Below are 19,322 nucleotides of genomic sequence, written 5' to 3'. Positions count from 1 at the left end.
CTATGTGCATGTGATGAAGAAGCACATGTGGTCAGAGAACAATTCATGTTCTCTACATGGATTCAAAGGACTGAACTCAGGTCACCAGGCTTAAACAACAAGTGCTTCATGGGCTGACAGGACCCTTGATAGATGCCCTTACTCTTTCTAGCATTATGAAGGTACTGGCCTATTGCCTTGTGGCCCCACAGATGACAAATCTCTGGATGTTACAGAGGAATGTACATGTGTGACGAGCAATTTTCCTCTAGCTGCTTGTTCTAGTCAGAGTTTTATAGCTATAAAGAGACATCAAGCCAACTCTGTGCCTCCTCCCCTGGGCATGGCTAGTCACCTTCCCAAACAGAAGGCTATTTTTTAATGTCTGAGTCTTCAATGTCTGGATCCCCAAAAGGGAAGAGAAAAATGAAAGGGAGGGGTAGCAAAGAAGGTATCAACCTTTAAATCTCTGGAACTCTAGTCAGCCAAAGGGTAGAGCTTGAAGTCACGATGCAGCTCCAATGTCAAGAACATCTCTTGTCTGTACCTACTTCAAATATTCCCTAAGTAGTGTGTCTGGCAGATTCTACCACTGCAATTGTCAAGGCACAGAGAGACTACTGGTATACCCACCCATCTTTCCAGAATGCTGACAGTCTTATAGTTTTCCTGAAAGTCAACCATACAAAGTATGCCTCTACTTTCAGGACAGAAGAAAAGTGAAAGAACAAATTTCAGTACTTGAACACACGGGTAGACACTGATGACTCTACTCCCTCTTTATCTCCTTCTCCACTTCCTGGCCCAGTCATGCCCAACAATGGAGGACTGTGAGGCCATGAGACACACCAGGACTTTGCTACTGGGCTGTCACCTCACCTATCCACTTACAAGAATCCAGGGTAATTTTAGAGTACAGTCCTAGTCCTAAGTTACAGAAACACAGAGCTTGTTTAAAATGCCCATGCACGTTTTATTAATAAAAACTAACAGTGCCGAGTTAAACAAGTCAAACAATTAAAGTCTCTTTATATTCCATAAAATATTACAGAAAAGTTTATTTGTGTTTCAATAAAAAGACTATCATTTTAGAACAGGCAGCTAAGAGCAACTGTGCAGTTAACGAGTTTTTGTGAATAAATTTTAAGAGACTATTGCCTGTCCTTAAATTCCTTTTTCTTTTTATAAAAAAAGAACTATTAAAAATGATTGACAAATTTTGAGTTAAAAAACTGTTAAAACATTCTCTATGTTTAATTTCAACTTTATAATAGATTACAGGAAGATGCTTATGAAACAAATACAACATTTGTTTCAGCACACGTCTTTAAATGATAGACTTATAAGTATGTAAACAACTATATAATAAAAAGTTTCCAAACGTAGCCTGTAAGAAATCAGGCAAATTTACCATAAGCAAACTTTCTAGACAATTTCCATAGCTGCACCAGCGTGGCAGTAAACTTCTTCCAAACAAAACAAAAACAAGAAAAAAGCTACTTTGCAATTTGTTGCTGCAATAGAGAAAGTGTACAAACTTGATGGAATTAAAACAGTCAATATAATTTAAGAAAAAATAAAAGTCATAATAAGACGTATGGCGCTTACTGTTTAAAAAGTAGAGCTTTGCTATTGGCTTGGTTCTTTGGACACTGCATGATTTAACAAATAGAAAGAAAATTCATCCTAAAGCCTGACTATCCACAAACTGGGTGCTGGATGTCTAGGCAGGCTAGCATTTTATTATTGTCACTGGTGTGGGTGCAGTGCAGTTTCCTCAGCAAACCCAGCAACAACTGTTGAGGGGCAAAATAAACTTCAAACTTGAGAGAGAGAGAGAGAGAGAGAGAGAGAGAGAGAGAGAGAGAGAGAGAGAGAGAGAAACCAAAACTCCTAAAAAGTAAATACAGGCTCTGCATCAGCACGCTGGCTTCAAAACACATCTGCAACGCGGCGCATCCTTACTGGAGGTGCACATCTAACTCCATAACTCATGGGTATCTTCTTGGGAGTAGGCCAAAAAGAACAGAAAGTCCCATTTTAAAAGTTTTTCTTCTCTAGATATTTTTTTCCTGAAGCTGAATTTGAAGGGGAGATGGGGTCTACATGTTGAGCAATCAATCCTCCTCATCATTCTCATTAAAGTCATCATCGTCGTCATCATCCTCCCCGACGTATGAAACAGGGGTCTCTACCCTGGAGCCGCTGTACTGAGACCCATTGGAGCTTGTGGCCAGCATTCCATCTGCACCATTGCTCAAATCACTGCAAAGACAGACCAGTCAGTGTGGAGAAGCCAGCTCTGTCCAGCCCAAGAAAGTCTAGATATGACAATAAGGGGTGGGTTTTTGTTTTATTATAAGGCAGAAAAGTAAAGTTTTCACCATCTGGTCACTAGAACTCACATGAGATATTTGAGACACAAAGATCATTGTCCAGAAAAAAAGAATGAGTTGGGCATCAAATACCAAATAAGGATCATTACCTTTATAAAGCACAAGTGTTCATCCCCTAATATCTGTCTTTCTCTCTTACACCCAATCCCGTGTGTGTGTGTGTGTGTGTGTGTGTCTGTCTGTCTCTCTCACACACACACAATCCCTAGTGTCTATCACACATACACCATACACTCTCTTAATGCCTAGTCTCCTCTCTCTCTCTCTCTCTCTCTCTCTCTCTGACACACACTATATTAACATGAGTCAGAACCTGGACTCACTGTGCAGCATCACCATATTTAGCGTAGGCTCAGGTGATGATGCACTCCCAGCATCCAGTGCTTGTCAATTAATGTAAAGCCACAACCATGTATCCTAGTGGCCGTCATTGGCACTTGTCAGCACTGTACAGGAAGCAAAGCAAGCACTGAACCTTCTGATGGGCTACTATATCTAGAAGAATACAGTCAAGGCCATGGCTGCCCTTTGGGCTGTTCCAGGAACTGTAGGCAACTTACATATCGTGTGCTAAACACCACAATCCCAACATAGGCACTCCATACAACAGGGAAGGGCCTCATTCTCATGGTGAGAAGTGGGAAGCCAGAAAAAGAATCAACTGTGGTCAGCAGACGTCTCAATAGGTAAAGACACTAACCTCACTAACCTGGCAAGCTCTTTGATACCCAGAACCCACATGAAGGTGAAAGGACAGAATAAATTCCATGAAGCTGCCCTCTGCCCTCCAAATGTTCATCCACATACAATGTAAAAACAAACTAAAGAGAAAATATTTTAAAACACACTCTACTTCAAAAAGTAACTTGTTAAACACATTTCCATTGAGTTCAAACATTAGGACAAGAGAAAAGCTGATCTCTGAGAGCTGACACACTACACATGGGAAGTCTCACAAGCAGTCTGTCTGCAACCCTCTAGGACACAAGGCTATACCTATAACATAATTTAATAGATGATACCCATTATTTGGTTCTTCATATTCACTATAAAGGCCATCTTAAGGCTAGCTATAAAATATGCCACTGGCCTCTGTGAAATCCTAGGTCAATGAAGGTCCTCCAATAACACAGAACATAAAGAGATGCAATGAAACACAAAGCGTTGGGCTATGGAGATGGCTTAGCCATTTTTGTAACATGTACACATAAAGATCTGAATTCAGATCACTAACACCCACATAAAACCAGGCTTGGTGATGCTGGAGAGATGGCTCAGAGGTTAAGAGCACTGACTGCTCTTACAGAGGACCCAAGTTCAGTTCCCAGCACCAATAACAGCTCACAAGTTTGCAACTCCAGTTCCAGGGGAACCTGTTACCCTCTTATAGCCTCCACAGGTACTTGGCACACATGTGGTGCACAAACGTGTGTAGACAAAACACCCATACAACATACAAAATTAAATAATATTTAAAAAAAAGTGAGAGAGAGAGAGAGCCATGAGCAGGGCAGGGCAGTGCTGGCACACGCCTTTAGTCCCAGCACTAGGAGGCAGAGGCAGGCGGATCTCTGTGAGTTTGAGGTCAGCCTGGTCTACAAAGCTACACAGAGAAACCCTGCCTTGAAAAACTGAATGAATGAATGAAGAATGAATGAATGAATGAATGAATGGAGTCACACTTGGCAGTAACCCTAAAACCAGGGGCCAGAGGCAGAGACAGGCAGATCTCTAGAGCTCCTTCAGCCAGTTTAACAAATCTGTGAGCTCTGGGTTCAGTGAGACAGTTTTTAAAAATAAGCAATAGAAGAAGATACCTTCCATGTGCACATGTACTGATACACACTCACACATGGGCACACACAACAGACAAAACACCAACACCCCAGGAAGGTGGAGGAGCTATTGGTAATTGAAAGCTACTAGAGAAGGAAGACGGTTTTGTTCAGGGATGTGGGCCCTAAGAGGCCACCCATGCTCCAGGAGAAGGTCCCATACCTGCAACACTAAGCAAACTTAGTGAGTGTGAGAGAGAGAGAGGGAGGGCGAGGGGGAGTGAGGGAAGGGGAGGGAGGGATAAGAGGGAGGGAGGGAGGGAAGGAGACAGGCAAAGAGAGAGAGAGTGCAAGCAGTCACACACAAGGGAAAAGTGAGGTAGAACAGGGAAAGAGTTGGAGAGGTGGGAATGGGTAGATTTGATCAGAATACATTTCATGCATGTATCAATATTAAATAAAATATATTTTTAAAAAAACCAAAAATTAGTAAATTTTGACTCAGGCATGGTACAGAGAGAGTTGTAATTCCAGCAATCGAGATCGTGCGACCAGGCCTGGCTGTATAGTGAAACTGTCTAATTAAAAAAAGAGGAGGAGAGGGGCCACTGGCAAGATATGACAGTAAAGCAACAGTTCTTGCTATACAAATCTGATGGCCCGAGTTTGCTTCAAGGACCCCAACGAACAGAGTAAACCAACTTGTAAAAGCTGTCCTCTGACCTCCACACATGTACCACGATGTATACCCACGCACACATACTCGCAATAACAGATTTTTAAAAACTGGGGCCAAAGGCACTTGCCACACAAGTCTGGAGACCAAGTTTGACTCTTGGCACCATGAAGAGGTAGAAAAGAATTGATTCCACAAGATTCCTTGACCTCCACACATGCCCACATGTATCATACACACAAACACGCAAATAATAAGACAAAACATGCTTTAAAAATATAGTGCATAGAAGCTGGGAAATAAAATTGCATACACACTGTACCATCGATACATTTTAAAAAACAACTAAGGAGCTATTAAAAACCAAAGCAAAAAAGCACCAGTCAGGCGGCGGCACACACCATTAATTCCAATACTTGGGAGGCATAAGCAGCTGCATCTCTGAGTTAGAGTCCTGGCTTAAAAGTGAGTTCCAGGACAGCCAGGGCTACACAAAAAGACCCTGTCTCAAACCCCCACCCCCAAAACAACCCCCCCAAACAAAACCTTTGACACTTTCCAGTGGGACATGGGTAGGTCTGCCCCCACCTTACTATGTAATACTTTAAAAACAAAACACACACACACACACACACACACACACACTAATCACTTACTCATTTCTTTGGGGGGGGGGGGGAGCTTGTTCTGTGGGAGATAAGCACTGTGTGCTCTTGCCTGAGCCCAGCCCAGCCCATATGAAACACAATAGATCTGCCCCACCCCAGCTGTTGTCACCTGGCAGAAAGCCTTGTGCCATTGGACGTAGAACCTGTTGTCGTGACGAATACTCCACCAATGGATCCCTGAGCCATTTCTGAAAAGAGAGAGAAGCAAACGGGAATAAAACTGAGAAGTCAGGCATGGTGGCAACTGCCTTTAACACCAACACATGGGGGGGGGGGAATCTCTGGGATCTGAGCCAGTCAGTAAAACCGTCTCAAACAAAACAAACTCCTGAGAGGCCCAATGTATAAGAAAGAAGCCAAAGTCTACATGGCAGTCACAGCTTGGGGAATCTCTGGACACCTCGATTGGCTGCTTTCCAGGCAGGCAGGGCAAGCTCAGCATGTGTCCACCCCCCCCCCCAGGAAGGGTACAGTGCAGTTCTGTGTGCGGTAGAGGAAGAGAGCAGAAACGGGCATTAGCAGCATGAATGCAGTGTCCTGTCCCCCCTTCCACCTGAGACACCCAGAGCTCTACAAGAGCAGGACAAGAAGGCAGGGCCCAGCCCAGGTGTCAAGCCTGCATCTGCTACAGGAAGGCTGAGTGCAGACAGGGGCTAATGTCCTCATTCTCAGACAGGACAGGGCAGGTGCTTATTTGATCTGGGACAGAGTTCTTGGGACACAAGGAGACCCTGACAGTCTCAGAAAGCAAATACACTGTGTATTTTTGACTGTTAACAAGATCTTTTTTAAATGAATTATCACTGGGCCATCACAATGGTGTCAGCAAAGTCACCAAAGTAAGAAGTCCAGAAAACTGGCAGCGCCAGTGGGCTCACAAGGCCGTCCTTGCTGCTGGGTTATAAGGACCAAATGATGGCCGTAGGAATACGTCTCTCAGGCCCATCACCTCCTATCCCCCTCAGGAGACATATTCCCATTCCATAACATGTTCATCAAGGAAACCACAAATTCCATTCACGGAACCCAACAACCACATGTCCAGCAGGTATCATACCAAGGGGACTGATGTTCAGCCAGACCTCAGCAGAAGCCCAGGTCCTAGAGATGTAGCAAGTCATAGCCTGGCCAGCCACAGGGCACAACTGACCTGTCACATATGGTTCTAGAGCTTTTGGTACCAAACTTCTGGCCACCTTGAGGTCTTCAGCAGAGCAGTTCCCCGATTCCAGGCCACATGCCATGCCCATGCGCTTGAGCACCTCAATATCATCATGGATCTCAAACGTGTTGTCAAAGTTAAAGAGATACTCGAATCTGTGGAGGAAAGGGACTGTGAGAATTATGGGATGGTGGGGACAGGTAGCAGTCCCACCTCACCCTCCATCTTAGACCCTGTAAATGAATTTCTCCATAACAATTTGAACTAGGGAATGAAAGACAAGATACTGCATAATTCTGCAAACTTGTCTTGCTCTAGGCATGGCTCGGTAACAGTGCTGCCTGCATATCACTGGGCCTGAGACAACGCTGCCTGCACTGGCACTGGATTATAAGGGCCACCAGAGACCACAAATGCTGTTTGTTACTAAGCAGCCTCAAGGCTGTTATCAATGTATCCCAAAGTTTGTCCCCCCCAAGAGGGCTACACTCGAAGGACCCATTGAGGACGAACTTGTCATTGGAGATGCTGCAGTCAATGACAGTCTTCCTGCTGGTGTTGACTATGATGAAGGGCAAGTGGATGACAGAATTGGGAGGAGGTGGCCTGCGTGCCTGCTGTTCGGCTTGGCGGTTCCGCTGCACCAAGTTCTTGAAGGCAATTTGCTGAAAAAGACCAACAGCCCCCCCCACAGTAGATGTCAACACCAGTACCATGACCGCTGTCCTTCCTCTGACAGTGGGAACCTGGGTGATGAGAGATCAGCCTGTAGCAGTCCTGACATCTATCTGCTGACACAGGAGAGGCAGTCACAATGACACTGCCCATGCTGGCCATACTTGTAGAGAGGAAGCACCTGCGAGAGGGCAGTTCTGAGCTAACAGTTCTCCTGGTAGAGCATGAAATGAAGGACCTCTCTCTGCAGTCCTGCAGGGATGGACCCAGAGTCAGTGTACCAGTGCCTCAAGTGACCACACACCAACCCCACTGCTCCCTCTTCCTACAGGGGAGGTGCTGCCATACAGACAAGTGCAATCAGAGTCCACATGCCCAGTGCAGTGCCTGGTGCCCAATGAAGGCTGAACAACCCTTTGCATGTCAAGCCAAGGAATGCTTATGCTCATACACACTTGTTCAGTCAACCTCTCTGAGAACAAGGCCTATGTGGCCGACAGCCTACTTCCAAGGAGGAATGTGGGTGTGCTCAGATGGGCTGCTACCTGTAGGATGAGTTCCTGGAGCTGTGACTGCTTCTGCTTGATCCTCTCCAGCCTACGCTGCCTTTCCACCTGCAGACAGAGCAGTGGGGAGGGATGCACGTCAGCATGCAGACTGACAAACTGCATCTGCCAGACCCATAGGCACTAGTTCACCAAGAAATCAGCCACAGTGAAACTGACAAATACAGGCACAGCAGAAGATCCAGATAAGGCCAGGGTTCCTGCAACTTCAACATTACACTTGGTTTTTTTCCTTTCTCAGAGCTAGAAATGTTATATAAATATATATGTGTATGCACACTGGCAATGGAGGCCAATAAACACAAATGGACCCAGCCACCTGGTATGGCCCTCTCGAGTAACTAAGGGAAGCAGAACCCGCTTTAGGCAGCACACCTCTAAGTTCTGGCACTCCTGAGCTGAGTTCGTGGGCAGGCCGATCCACCTGATCTCCTTCTTCTCCTTAGAGATGATGTTCATGGCCATCAGCACATTCAAGGCGTCATAGACACGCCGACGAATATTCTTCTGGTCATAAGCCTAGAAGACAAAGCAACAGCTTCTGGATGACTACATGGCTTGAGGTTCAGACCACAAACATGTCCCAAGGGGACACTCCTGAGCCATCCTCTGTGTCACTGGTCTTGCAGATGACCCAGCTCACTTCTTGTACTGAACCAGGAATTTTCCATCATCTACCACTGTTCCAGCTTGAACGGCTGAGCAACCCAAGCCCCGTGTACATCCAGAAGACTTACTGACTCATTTGGTAGAATGTGGTTGTCAGCAGCGCTGAACTCTGCAACCAGTTCATCAGCCACCTCATTGTAGGAGGTGGTCCCTTTCCTCTGCACCTTCTCACACACCTTCATAGAGAAGTGCCGGAGGCCCTTGCCATTCTTCTCGCCTTTTCTGTTCCTCTTCCTTTCAAACACCAGAAAAAAAAAGACACCTTTAGGAGTCATGGGAGCCAGACACAAACCAAACACTCTCAGGGAAAAGGCCTAAGGCTGCAGAGCCCCCCAGAGGCCCATTTCTCCCACAACCCCACCACACGCAGCAGGGACTCTGCCCTAATACTGCAAGGAACTGCTAAGTCTTAGTGTTTCTCAGGTCAGAAAAAGAAGATATACGAGGCCAGTTCACACACCTGTGCCTTTAAATGCCAGGGAAGACGGACAGACATCCGAAGGGCAGAAATCAGCATGGGTCTGAGCCGGACCACACACTAGGCGCCACTGTTCTAAAGACGTCTGCTGGCATCAGATCATGGCACATTTTAGCGTAACTTTAGGGATTCTCAGGGCTAATCTCAGCAGGCTACCATGACATAAGTAAGGCAAGTGCTCAGATGGGGCATGTGATAACAAGAGGAAACTATGATGTGAGCTTCCAGTCAGGGAACACAACAAATGTGCCACCCTCACTAGATCACATCAGGAACAGTCACCACGTTCCTCCGCAGTTTCGGGCACAGACAACTTCAAATTAAAGCAATAGAGACATGGTTTCGCAACTCTGCATTTTTAAGAAAAGACACCCAGTGACCTCTAAAGACAATCACTCCACTTCCATGTCTGCTACTATCTCAGTGGAAGTACAGCTCTGGAGGGACCATCCGAGGACAGAGCCCTGAAGTGGTACACAGTATTAATCAAATCCTGTGACAGCAGGCAAATCTGCACACTTATGCCCAGACTGAACCATGAGAAGTTGCAAGTGGCTGTGTCACAGTAGAGTCTGGGGTTCTCATCTTTGCCCAGAGCTCCAAATCCCCAGATGGCCATGGGGAACGAGCTGGGCTTACACCTTGCTATCTGACCCACACAGGGATGAGATGGGAACACTGAACTCCATGTACTCAGGCATGCCCATTACAGACCACATGACCATGGCCAGAGGAATGAGGGGACATTTAGGCAGTTGCCACCCTAGGGTGGGGGTGCTCACCCAGCAGACCAAGGTGAGGAGTCAGACGGCTGGTTCTGGGACACAAAGTGAGTGTTGGGAGTATGTGGGCTTCCTACCACAATAGTGTTTGATGCTGCAGGTCTCTGAGGCGTACCAATCACCTATAGTCAAAAGAGAATTCAGAACAATCAGACACCTCCATATCATGGTATTGCCATTTCCGCCATCTGCTTACATCGGCAGCCACTATAGCACCTCATCAGCCAAGGTGAGAAGACAGCAGAGAAACAAATGCCCATGGCAGCAACATCAAAAGTTGTGGCCACTATCGCTACAGGCGCTCTTCACATGGTACTATTCCCAGCTCAGACACCTTTCCATTCAACATAAGCATCAGCACACCTCAGCCAGGTGGGCATGCTTGAGAAGACAGAGAAGACCAGAGGGGTAGACGCTGCAGAGGACAAGGCAGGTCTCCCATGGCAAAAAGCAGTCAACTTATTGATAGCTAGTTTAATAACAGGACACTAATACATTTCTGGCTTATTTACTCTTAATGAGATGAGAAGGATAAAAAGGTTGTATAAATTATGAAGTGAACAAAATAGCTGCCAAATCAAGTGTAAAACTGGGACAGGCAATGGATCCCTCCTCCAGCCCCAAAGTGGCACCAGACTCCATCCAGGCTGAACTGGTACTTGGCTGTCCTGCCTGTGACACTTCTCTGAAGTTCCTGGGGTATCCCAGGATCCCAGGGACAAGTGGTTCCCTTGGTCACACAGCCAACAGTCCACCTGCTCAGAGGTGAAGGCTCTTGGGCATCAAGGTAACAAGTTCTACCACGAGGCTGATGTGCTGACCACTCTTACAGCACCCGTAAGGACTCAGCAGTGCCTGCCTGACTCAGCAATACCTGCCTCTGGTGTCTTGTGGGACATGATCTACTGTTTTGATTCTCTCAGTTAACACACAAACACATTCTTCTGGAGACAGACACTGTCCTACACAAACAACTAATGTCTCAATATGTCAAAAATCTTGCTACATACATAACTCTAAGTCAAAAAACACTGGTAAATCCCAAACCACAAAGTCCCTCAATGACCAAATTCTATGGGGATAACCCCTCTAGACACTGGACTGAGATGCCTGGATCCCCAGTACCCCTCCTCTGTCCAGTGAAGGTGTGGGTATACTTTGGGAACACTGAGTCACAATGCATGCATGCACATAGCAAGGGAACAGCATCTCGGCTCGCTCTCTCAGGTGGGCCTAGGAGATCCTCCTCATCCTCACAGAGCACAAGAGCAGTTACAACAGGAGCTTCATGCTCTGCCCCAGGCAGTGTTTGCTGGCCATGTTCACACATCCCACATGAGCATGACAGCTGTGCAGAAGGGCCTGGGGCTCATGGCTTGAGACTTGAGTCTATTCTGCAGCAGGAAGAAGACACACAGTGAGACTCAAGATTTGACTGGGATCACCTGCCTGCATCTGGCAGCTTTGCTTGTGCAAGAGGGCATTGTGTCTGGCTTACCCACTGCCCACAAGGAAATTGCCAAATTACTGGGTCTGAAGAAAACTTGCTCCCCGGCTTCAACTCCTCTAAACAGCACTTCCTGAAATGCTACACCAAGGAAGGTCAGGTGGCCCCCCACAGGCAGCCTCCCTTCTCACTGAGACCTACTTCCATCAGGGCACACAGACACAAGCTTGCCCAGAGGCCCTGTGCACATCCCAGGAATAGCACACAGGGAGCTGCCCAAGCCTCAGGTTCATATATCACCTCTGTGGATCTGACAGCATAAAGAAGGCAGGCTGTGCATAGAGAGGAGCTATCTGCACCCCTGGCAAGCACATGTTCCAGCCTCCATAAGTTTATGCTCCACCTTCATACACAGAATGCTTGGTAAACATGTGCACACACTGATCAGAATAAGGTGCCCATGGCTCTCTGTATGTGTGCACACACTGGTTAGAGTAAATGTCTGTGACTCTGCATGTGTGCACACACTGGTTAGAGTAAGATGTCTGTGACTCTGCAAGTGTGCACACACTGGTTAGAGTAAGATGTCTGTGACTCTGCATGTATGCTGACACTGATTAGAATAAGGTGCCCATGGCTCTCTGCACATGTGCACACACTGCTTGGAATAAGCTCTGGCTCTGTGTGCACATGCTGCTGTAATCAGGAGCAGCAGAAACAAAGTTCAACTGCAGCAGCAGGAGGCCGTGGAGGCAAAAGAGAAAATGTGAAGCAAACCAAGGAAATGTCAGCAAGCAGGATGGGGAAAGAGGCAAAAGGCAAGAGGAGAGCTAGGTGCCCAGGCCTTAAAGAAGACAGAAGAAAACTGGGTTGTAAAGCAGCAACTCCCAGCTGGCATGGCCAGATCGAAAGGCTGCAGACAAAGCTCTGGGGAGCAGTCATCAGGCAGGAAAATGAGTCCCATTTCATCTGTACCCTGACACTGGGAGCAAGGAGCCCACTACCCTAGGTGTGCACATGGTCCACCATCTGCATACATGTACTGCAACATGGAGGAAACAGAAGGTCCCAGGGACACTAGCCCTTCAGATACCACAGCCACTTCTGCAAAGGTGCTTTGGTTGCCACCTCTAGGTCAATCCCTGTTTCACACTGAAAAACAAAGAGGAGGGCTGACCCTAGAGCTTCTAGCCCCTGGTGGGCAAGTGCCAGAGACACACCTGGTCACACTTCACATGCACATAAGGTTAAATACCATCTGTATGTTAGAGTCAACCCAGCTATTTCCCTAAACCTTTCACATAAAGACAAGTTACAGATCACTTGGAACATGCCAAGCTGAGAATACAGCTCAGTAATATGCTACTTACCTAAAACGCCTGAGGTCTAAAAAACTAATGAGGTCTAGGTTCAATCCCCAGCACCAAAGAACAAAACACAAAATTACCTGCAGCATGCGAGCCCCGGCTCAACCTGCAGCACCCTGACCCACCTGCAGCATGTGAGCCCTGGCCCACTACTAATCTGCAAAGTATAAAACACCAATCACTACACTTCTCCAATGAAGTTCAATTCAAATCAGATGTTGACTTTCAGACCAATAACATTAACCCTCTCCCCACCCACTGGGGCACACATTTTGCAAAGAAAACTTGCTCGAGCTCTCTGTGCAGTGCTCTCTCATCGCCCCAGGAGAACACAGATTCATACCAGAGCTGCAGGGTCCTTAGAGCCCAGGGCTCTCTCCTCACAGCCATGACACTTAAAACCCCAATGTTTGCCAGGTGTGCTGGCACCCACTCTTAATCCAGGTACTAAGGAGGAGGAAGCAGAAGAAAATAAAGCTCCAGGAATTGGAGACTAGCCTGGTCTACACAAAATGATTTCCAAGCCAGCCAGTGGTTCATAATGAGACCTTATCTCAAACATAACAAAACAAACAAAAACAATGAAGGGCTTGAAAATTAGGTCAGTGGTGAAGAACCAACTGCTACTCTTGCCAAGGCCCCACATGGTGACTCACAAGTACCTATAACCCCAGCTCCAGGAGACATGATGCTCTCTTCTGAGCACCAGGCACACATATACAATGCAGGCAAAAACACTCAGGAAAATTTTAATGTAAAAATTTAAAAACAAACCCCCAAACTCTCAGAATCCACTGAAGAGACTTAGAGGATACCAGTTAGCGCGAATACTGGCACATCCCATGTAAAGCTGAAGCACATCATGTCAGAAAACCCATGAGGTGACTGTTTCTCTGTAGAAAACTGACTACGCTGTAAAACTGCCCCAATAAAAGCTGCATAAAATCCAGCCGTTAGGATCTGGGAATACCTGGTGATGCCTCTGGAAACCCAGAGGATGGTGGGACAGCTAGGGGTACCTGTGAAAACTGTGGAGGGGTTTGGTGAAGTAGCTCGGTTGATAAAAGCCTTTGTCATCAAGTCTGATGACCTGAGTCCTAACCCCAGAACTCACATGGTGGAGAAAAAGAGGACAACTACAAGTTGTCCTCTGACCTCCACACAAGTGCTCACCTAATACACAGAAAAACAGAAAGAAAAAAAAAAAATGTTCAGCTACAGAGTCCTTAGGTCCCATGATTACTTGAGGGAGGGTTCCAGGCCCTCCTCAGAAGACATGAGACCAGTGGGTGTAAGACACTGTGAGAGAAAGCAGCATATGGGCAAGGACAGAGAAAGGCACACGTGTCACTAAGGCTTGGGTTTCCCAGGAGAAGCCAAAACATCTAGAGGCTGGGAGGAAAATCTACAGCCATGAAGAAGGTAGGCTCCTGGATGAAAGACAGGAATTGGGTCTGTGGTAAAACATCCTGAATAAAGCTCCAGCTACAGGTAAGCCCGCTCCACTGACCTGAGGCTGAACCACACTGAGGAAGCCTGCAAGGCCCTACAGGGGCTCCTCATCTTTGAGGCATTACTCAATGAAGGAAGGGATGGTGCTTGTCCCTTCCTGTGGCCACAGCCGCACAGCCACACCCTTCCTTCATCCCTTCACATCTAGGAGACACAGTGGCTATAAAAGGCGGCCACAGAAGTTGTAACACAAAGTCAACTCTGGGCTCAGAGCTCTGGCAATGGAAGCCATGGAGCAGGAAGCTTGCTCAGGCCTTGGTCAATCTTTCTATATGCTCTAGGTTACTGCTGTGTGTATAGGGGCTGCAAACACTCCCCGACACAGGGCACACTGAAGACACCAAGACTAAGCACTATGTTGGTACAACAGACAACAGTGCACACTTTCAGGAGTCAGAATGCACCCGAGAGAGGAGAATCACTCCTGCAAGCAATCTCCACCACACAGGAACACCATGGCCACAGCAAGACCGCCCACATCTAGCCCGTTCTATACACCTGGGATTCATGTGTCTTACCACTTACCACTTGCTGTGTGATATTGACATTGGACTGTCCAAAGGTTTTTGGCAAAAGCTGCTTTCCAAGTGTGTTCACTGTGGATGGGTGGACAGCTACAAGAGACACCACACCTGGAATACAAAGGCACAGGTTAAGAGTCAAGCTGCTTCTCTGAACTGAGGTTAACAGGGACAGTTCCAGGAAGATGGTGTTTCTATCAAGAACCCTAGTCTTAACATTACAGACTGATAGCTCAGTAACAAATGTCCCAAACTTGGCCTTGAGCACTCCAGTTCCCTCTCCTGGGCACTGGCTAAGGAAGGTACTGAGTCTGGGGACTAGCAGGGTTCATTCTATAGCAGGCATCGGACTTGCCACAGCACCTCCCCAATGGTTGCTCCAGTCACTGCTAACAGCCCATGTCTTGTCCATACCCCCTTGTCTTAGGAATAAAATGGACATCTCTTTGCTTTAATGTGGCAAAATAAAGTAGAACACCTCAGCTGTTTCCCAAACATGAAGAGTAAGTAACACAGAGTCCTCAAGGAAGGCTAGCTTTTCAGATATGAGAATAAGCAGAACATGGACTAGAGCAACCTCTCACTAAACAAAGTGTCTAAATGTAAACTATAAAGATCTTCAAAGAAACCAAATGTTGTTAAATATAGTTGTATGTATGGTATCAACTGCCACAATTCAGAAAAATATCCTAAAACATTACATTCACATTTTTATAACTGGTAAGCACACTCTTCCTATCTTCAGATTTAAGGCAGCAAATTATGAAAGTGAAAGACCTGGTATTCCCTCACCTGACCAAACAAAGGGCTGTGAGTCCTCCTACCCAACCCAACAAGAGATTGACAAGTCAAGAGTTCCCCCACCTGACCTTAGTCAAAAGGTCAACAAGTGAGTTTTCCCAAGTTTTTTGTTTGATTTTTTCTTTTAGTGCATGCCTAGGGGTTAAACCCAAAGCCTCACACATACCACACCAACAAACCATCTAAAGTCCAGTATAAAAAATGGTTTTAAGTAAAAGAAATGCATGGATCCAAAATACTAACAATGTTCTTTACAGAGCTAGAAGAAAACCTTAAGAGAAAGAGCAGTGCTGGTGATCTCAGAGTAGAGCCACAGCAACAAAACAGACCCACAGATCAATGCATTAGAATGGAATACCCAGAGATCCAAGGGTCTACAGACACCTCCTTCCCCCCCCCCCCAAAATGCCAAAGGCATACACTGGAAAAAAAAGCAGCCTCTTCCAATGGTGCTGTGAAAACTGGATTTCTATGTGCAAAAGAAGCTAAATAATCCTGCACAAAAATCTATTCAAACAAAACAAAGACCTTAACGCAGAGCCTCACTCTGAAACTGCCAGGGGAAGAGAGAATAAACACTTGAAGCTAGGGGACAGGCAAGCGCTTCCTCAGAGAACTCCAACTGTTTGCACAGGAAACCACTCCAAAAACTGACAAACAGGACTACATGAAATGGAACCGTCTCTTCAGAGCAAAGCAATCGCCAGTGAAGAGAGAAATAGGAGAAAAATCTTTGCCAGCTACTCATCTAACAGGATTAACATCACAACGGAAAAGAAGTGGAAAATTCAACATCAAAGGAACAAATAAACCAATCAACAACTGAGCAAATGAGCTATACAATTTTCAAAAGTAGAAATAGCCAGTCAATACCAAATAATAATAATAATAACTGTTCAGCAACTTTAGCCAAGGAGAGTGATAATCAAAACACCGAGACTCCATCTGACTCACCAGAATGGTCACTGCCAAGAAATGGAGTAACAAATGCTGGAGGCAAACTCTAGGCACCACAGGTGAGGTGCGAGCTCACACAGTCACAAGGGAAATCAGTGCAGAAGATCTCTGGGTACTGCACTCATGTGCATACAGCCACACACATACACATGCATACATATGACTGAACATAAAAGTAAGTCTGGAAAAAAACACTAGGGGCTAGAGAGGTGGCTCAGTGGTTGAGAGAGCACTTGCTGCTCTTGAGGACTGGATATGGTTGCCAGCACCCACAAAGCGGCTCACAACTGTCAACAACTCCACAGAATCTAAGGTCTCTTCTGGCCTCTAGGGGCACCAGGCACTCAGGTGGTACACATACATTCATGAAAGTGAACACCCATACACAGGAAATTTAAAAAGTGAATGCTGGGAATGTATTCCAGGACCATGGACATGCCAGGTTAAGTGTTCTACTACTCAGCTTATTTTTGTATATTTAGTCACATGCATATAAAGAAATACATGTGATGTGTTGGACACACCCAAAAGGTAGAAAGTCACCAGAGTAACATACCATACCTCTCAGAGACCAATGCTTACTGCTTTAGGGGCAAGAGCAGCTAACACAGGGGTAGCAGAGATTAAGAGCAGTGGCTGCTCTTCCAGAGGACCTAGGTTCAGTTCCCAGCACCCACACGGTGGCTCACAACCATCCATAAATCTAGTTCCAAGGGGTCTGATGCCCCCTTCTGGGCATTCCTGGGCACCTGGCATGCACACAGTGCACAGACATAACACGGAGGCAAAATACCCATACACATAAAAAAATTGAAAAAAACAAAACAAAACTAATCCATCTCAGCAGAAATGAGGCCTCATACCTCATGTCAACAGAGGGGACCCACCACCCTCCTTCACCCACACCCTCACTTCCTCTCCCTCTAATCCAGCCCCAGGCAAACAGCTACACCCCCTCCGCACATTTCATTTCTGTTTTTTAATTCTATCTAGGTGAGGCACAGAGTGTTTTTCTGGGTTACTGTCTCAGTGTAACATGTTCCTGTTTCCCTCCACTGTGGCAAATGGAGAACCTGGACTTTCTCAGAACATATAATTCCCCCATTTTCTTTATCCATTCGGCCACTAACAGGCACAAGTTGTTTCTGTACCTTGTGAGCAACACTATAGTGGGCAGTCTTCACAATAGTGACCTTCTGTCCCTTGAGAAGAGCCCACAGGAGGAGTGGCTGGTCCCCCAGGGAGCACGCTGGTCTTTCTAACACGCATAGGGATCTCAGCTATCTCACCCCTCTAGCAAGACCTCTACAGTTCCTTTTATATCTGTGCACTGTGTGCATGGCATGCCTAAGAAGGCCAGAAGGCATCTGAACCCCTGGAACTGGAGTTAGAGATGGATGGGAGCTGCTGTGTGGTCGCTAGGAAGAGAACAAGGGACTTTCAGAAGAGCAATGATCTCAACTGCTGCGCCATTTCTCCAGCCCACTGAGTGTGGGCATCTCAGGTTATGATTTGCTCTGGTCAGAAACAAGACTGATCGCACATACCTCCTGGCCATCTGGGTCTCCTTTGAAGCCTACAGTGAGAGATACTTCACCTATGGTGCTACAGGCACTGTTGGCTGATCTGTCAGGACCAGAGTGCTGCCAGGACCCTGAGGAACCCACCTACACAATGGGCGCTGGTGGGTGCATGCACATCTGCAGCACAGCTTTCTTCCTTCAAAGAGTCTCCAGGAGACACCATCCCCACACAGACAGGTTTCACCTGTCCCATCTCTCGGGCTGAGGGAGGTGGGCTGAGTCAATGCCATCAGCTGTTCTTTAGAATAGGGACCCTCCATCACCACACAGCACATGCTACTTAGGCACACAGAACAGAGGGCACCTATGACTTCTAGGTGATCCCACAGACCCTGGCTCCTAGAGCAGCACATCACCAAAGGTCATCATCCCTTTCCTCACACAAGGCTTACATCTTAAAAAAATGTCACTGTGGTACTAAAAATGGAAAATGAAGTTAAAAACAAAGGGAAAGACACAAATTTTGAGGCTTCTCCTGACCCCAGAGGGTTAGCTGTAAAAGGGGTTCATCAAATCAAAGCCAGACAATAATAAATCTGATCCATATTTGGGGTGCAGTTTACCATGGTAGCTAACACATGTCCAAGAACACACAGACCACATTAGGCTCTGGCATACAAATCATTAACATTTCCTCTCAATTTTAAGTCTCATTTTGAGGCCAAAGAAACAATCCTGAAGCAGAAGGGGGGGGGGGGGGAGCAGACACACTGTAGGAGCGAAGCGATACTCACCAGCCAGAGGACAAGGAGCCACAGGCGTGGGCCACATCTGGAGTGCCCGAGAAAAGGCACGCTAACTCAGGACCCCAGAGAGGCAGGAAGCCAGGCCGCTCGCAGTACAAGAACCTATAGCAGGCAAGGGGCTGGAGATGCCACTTCGTACTACAATGACTCTGAGTTTGGAAACCTTAGACCCTCTGGAAAAGGGGGGTCAGACTAATGTCCAAACAAGAGACAGAGCTCTAGATAAAAGGTGAGTTATAAAAGGCAGTAAATGGTAGTACACTACCCTCAGAATCTATGGTAAAAGGGCCAAGTGCCCAGAAACCGAAATCACAGTAGAGACTGTCATCCCAAAGATATTTCCAGCACAGGCACTAAGTTTGGGAAGGGCCTCAAAGCTTAGCACATGTGTACATTTCCACATGCACACATGGACAGGTTGGTGGCTCTGCAGGGAGCAAATAATCCCTTAGCTACTGGGCCAGAGATGCCCCTAAGGAAAGACACTGAGATGAGAAGCATTAGGTAGGCATGTTAGGAAGTCCAACAGCGTATGTGTTTAGGAGGAAGCTCTGACAGGTCC

The 19,322-nt window shown here is 46.6% G+C and overlaps 1 protein-coding gene across 2 annotated transcripts in view; it reads right to left on the bottom strand.

The window, feature by feature from the left end:
* Positions 1-928: 928 nt before the first annotated feature.
* Tfdp1 (transcription factor Dp-1) overlaps positions 929-19,322 on the bottom strand; it is a 40,191-nt gene continuing 21,797 nt past the window's right edge. For both annotated transcript variants that reach the window (XM_051182022.1, XM_051182023.1), the window contains exons 4-12: positions 14,678-14,784; positions 9,827-9,948; positions 8,635-8,800; positions 8,273-8,416; positions 7,877-7,945; positions 7,170-7,321; positions 6,645-6,811; positions 5,604-5,682; positions 929-2,244 (exon numbers count right to left, since the gene is read on the bottom strand). In XM_051182022.1, the coding sequence (XP_051037979.1) occupies positions 2,097-2,244; positions 5,604-5,682; positions 6,645-6,811; positions 7,170-7,321; positions 7,877-7,945; positions 8,273-8,416; positions 8,635-8,800; positions 9,827-9,948; positions 14,678-14,784 (1,154 nt within the window). In that variant the 3' untranslated portion in view covers positions 929-2,096. The remainder of the gene's footprint in view (positions 2,245-5,603; positions 5,683-6,644; positions 6,812-7,169; positions 7,322-7,876; positions 7,946-8,272; positions 8,417-8,634; positions 8,801-9,826; positions 9,949-14,677; positions 14,785-19,322) is intronic.

This window comes from Phodopus roborovskii, unplaced genomic scaffold (assembly GCF_943737965.1).
Source record: "Phodopus roborovskii unplaced genomic scaffold, PHOROB, whole genome shotgun sequence".
Lineage (NCBI taxonomy): Eukaryota > Metazoa > Chordata > Mammalia > Rodentia > Cricetidae > Phodopus > Phodopus roborovskii.
This window is presented reverse-complemented; position numbering and strand designations above follow the sequence as displayed.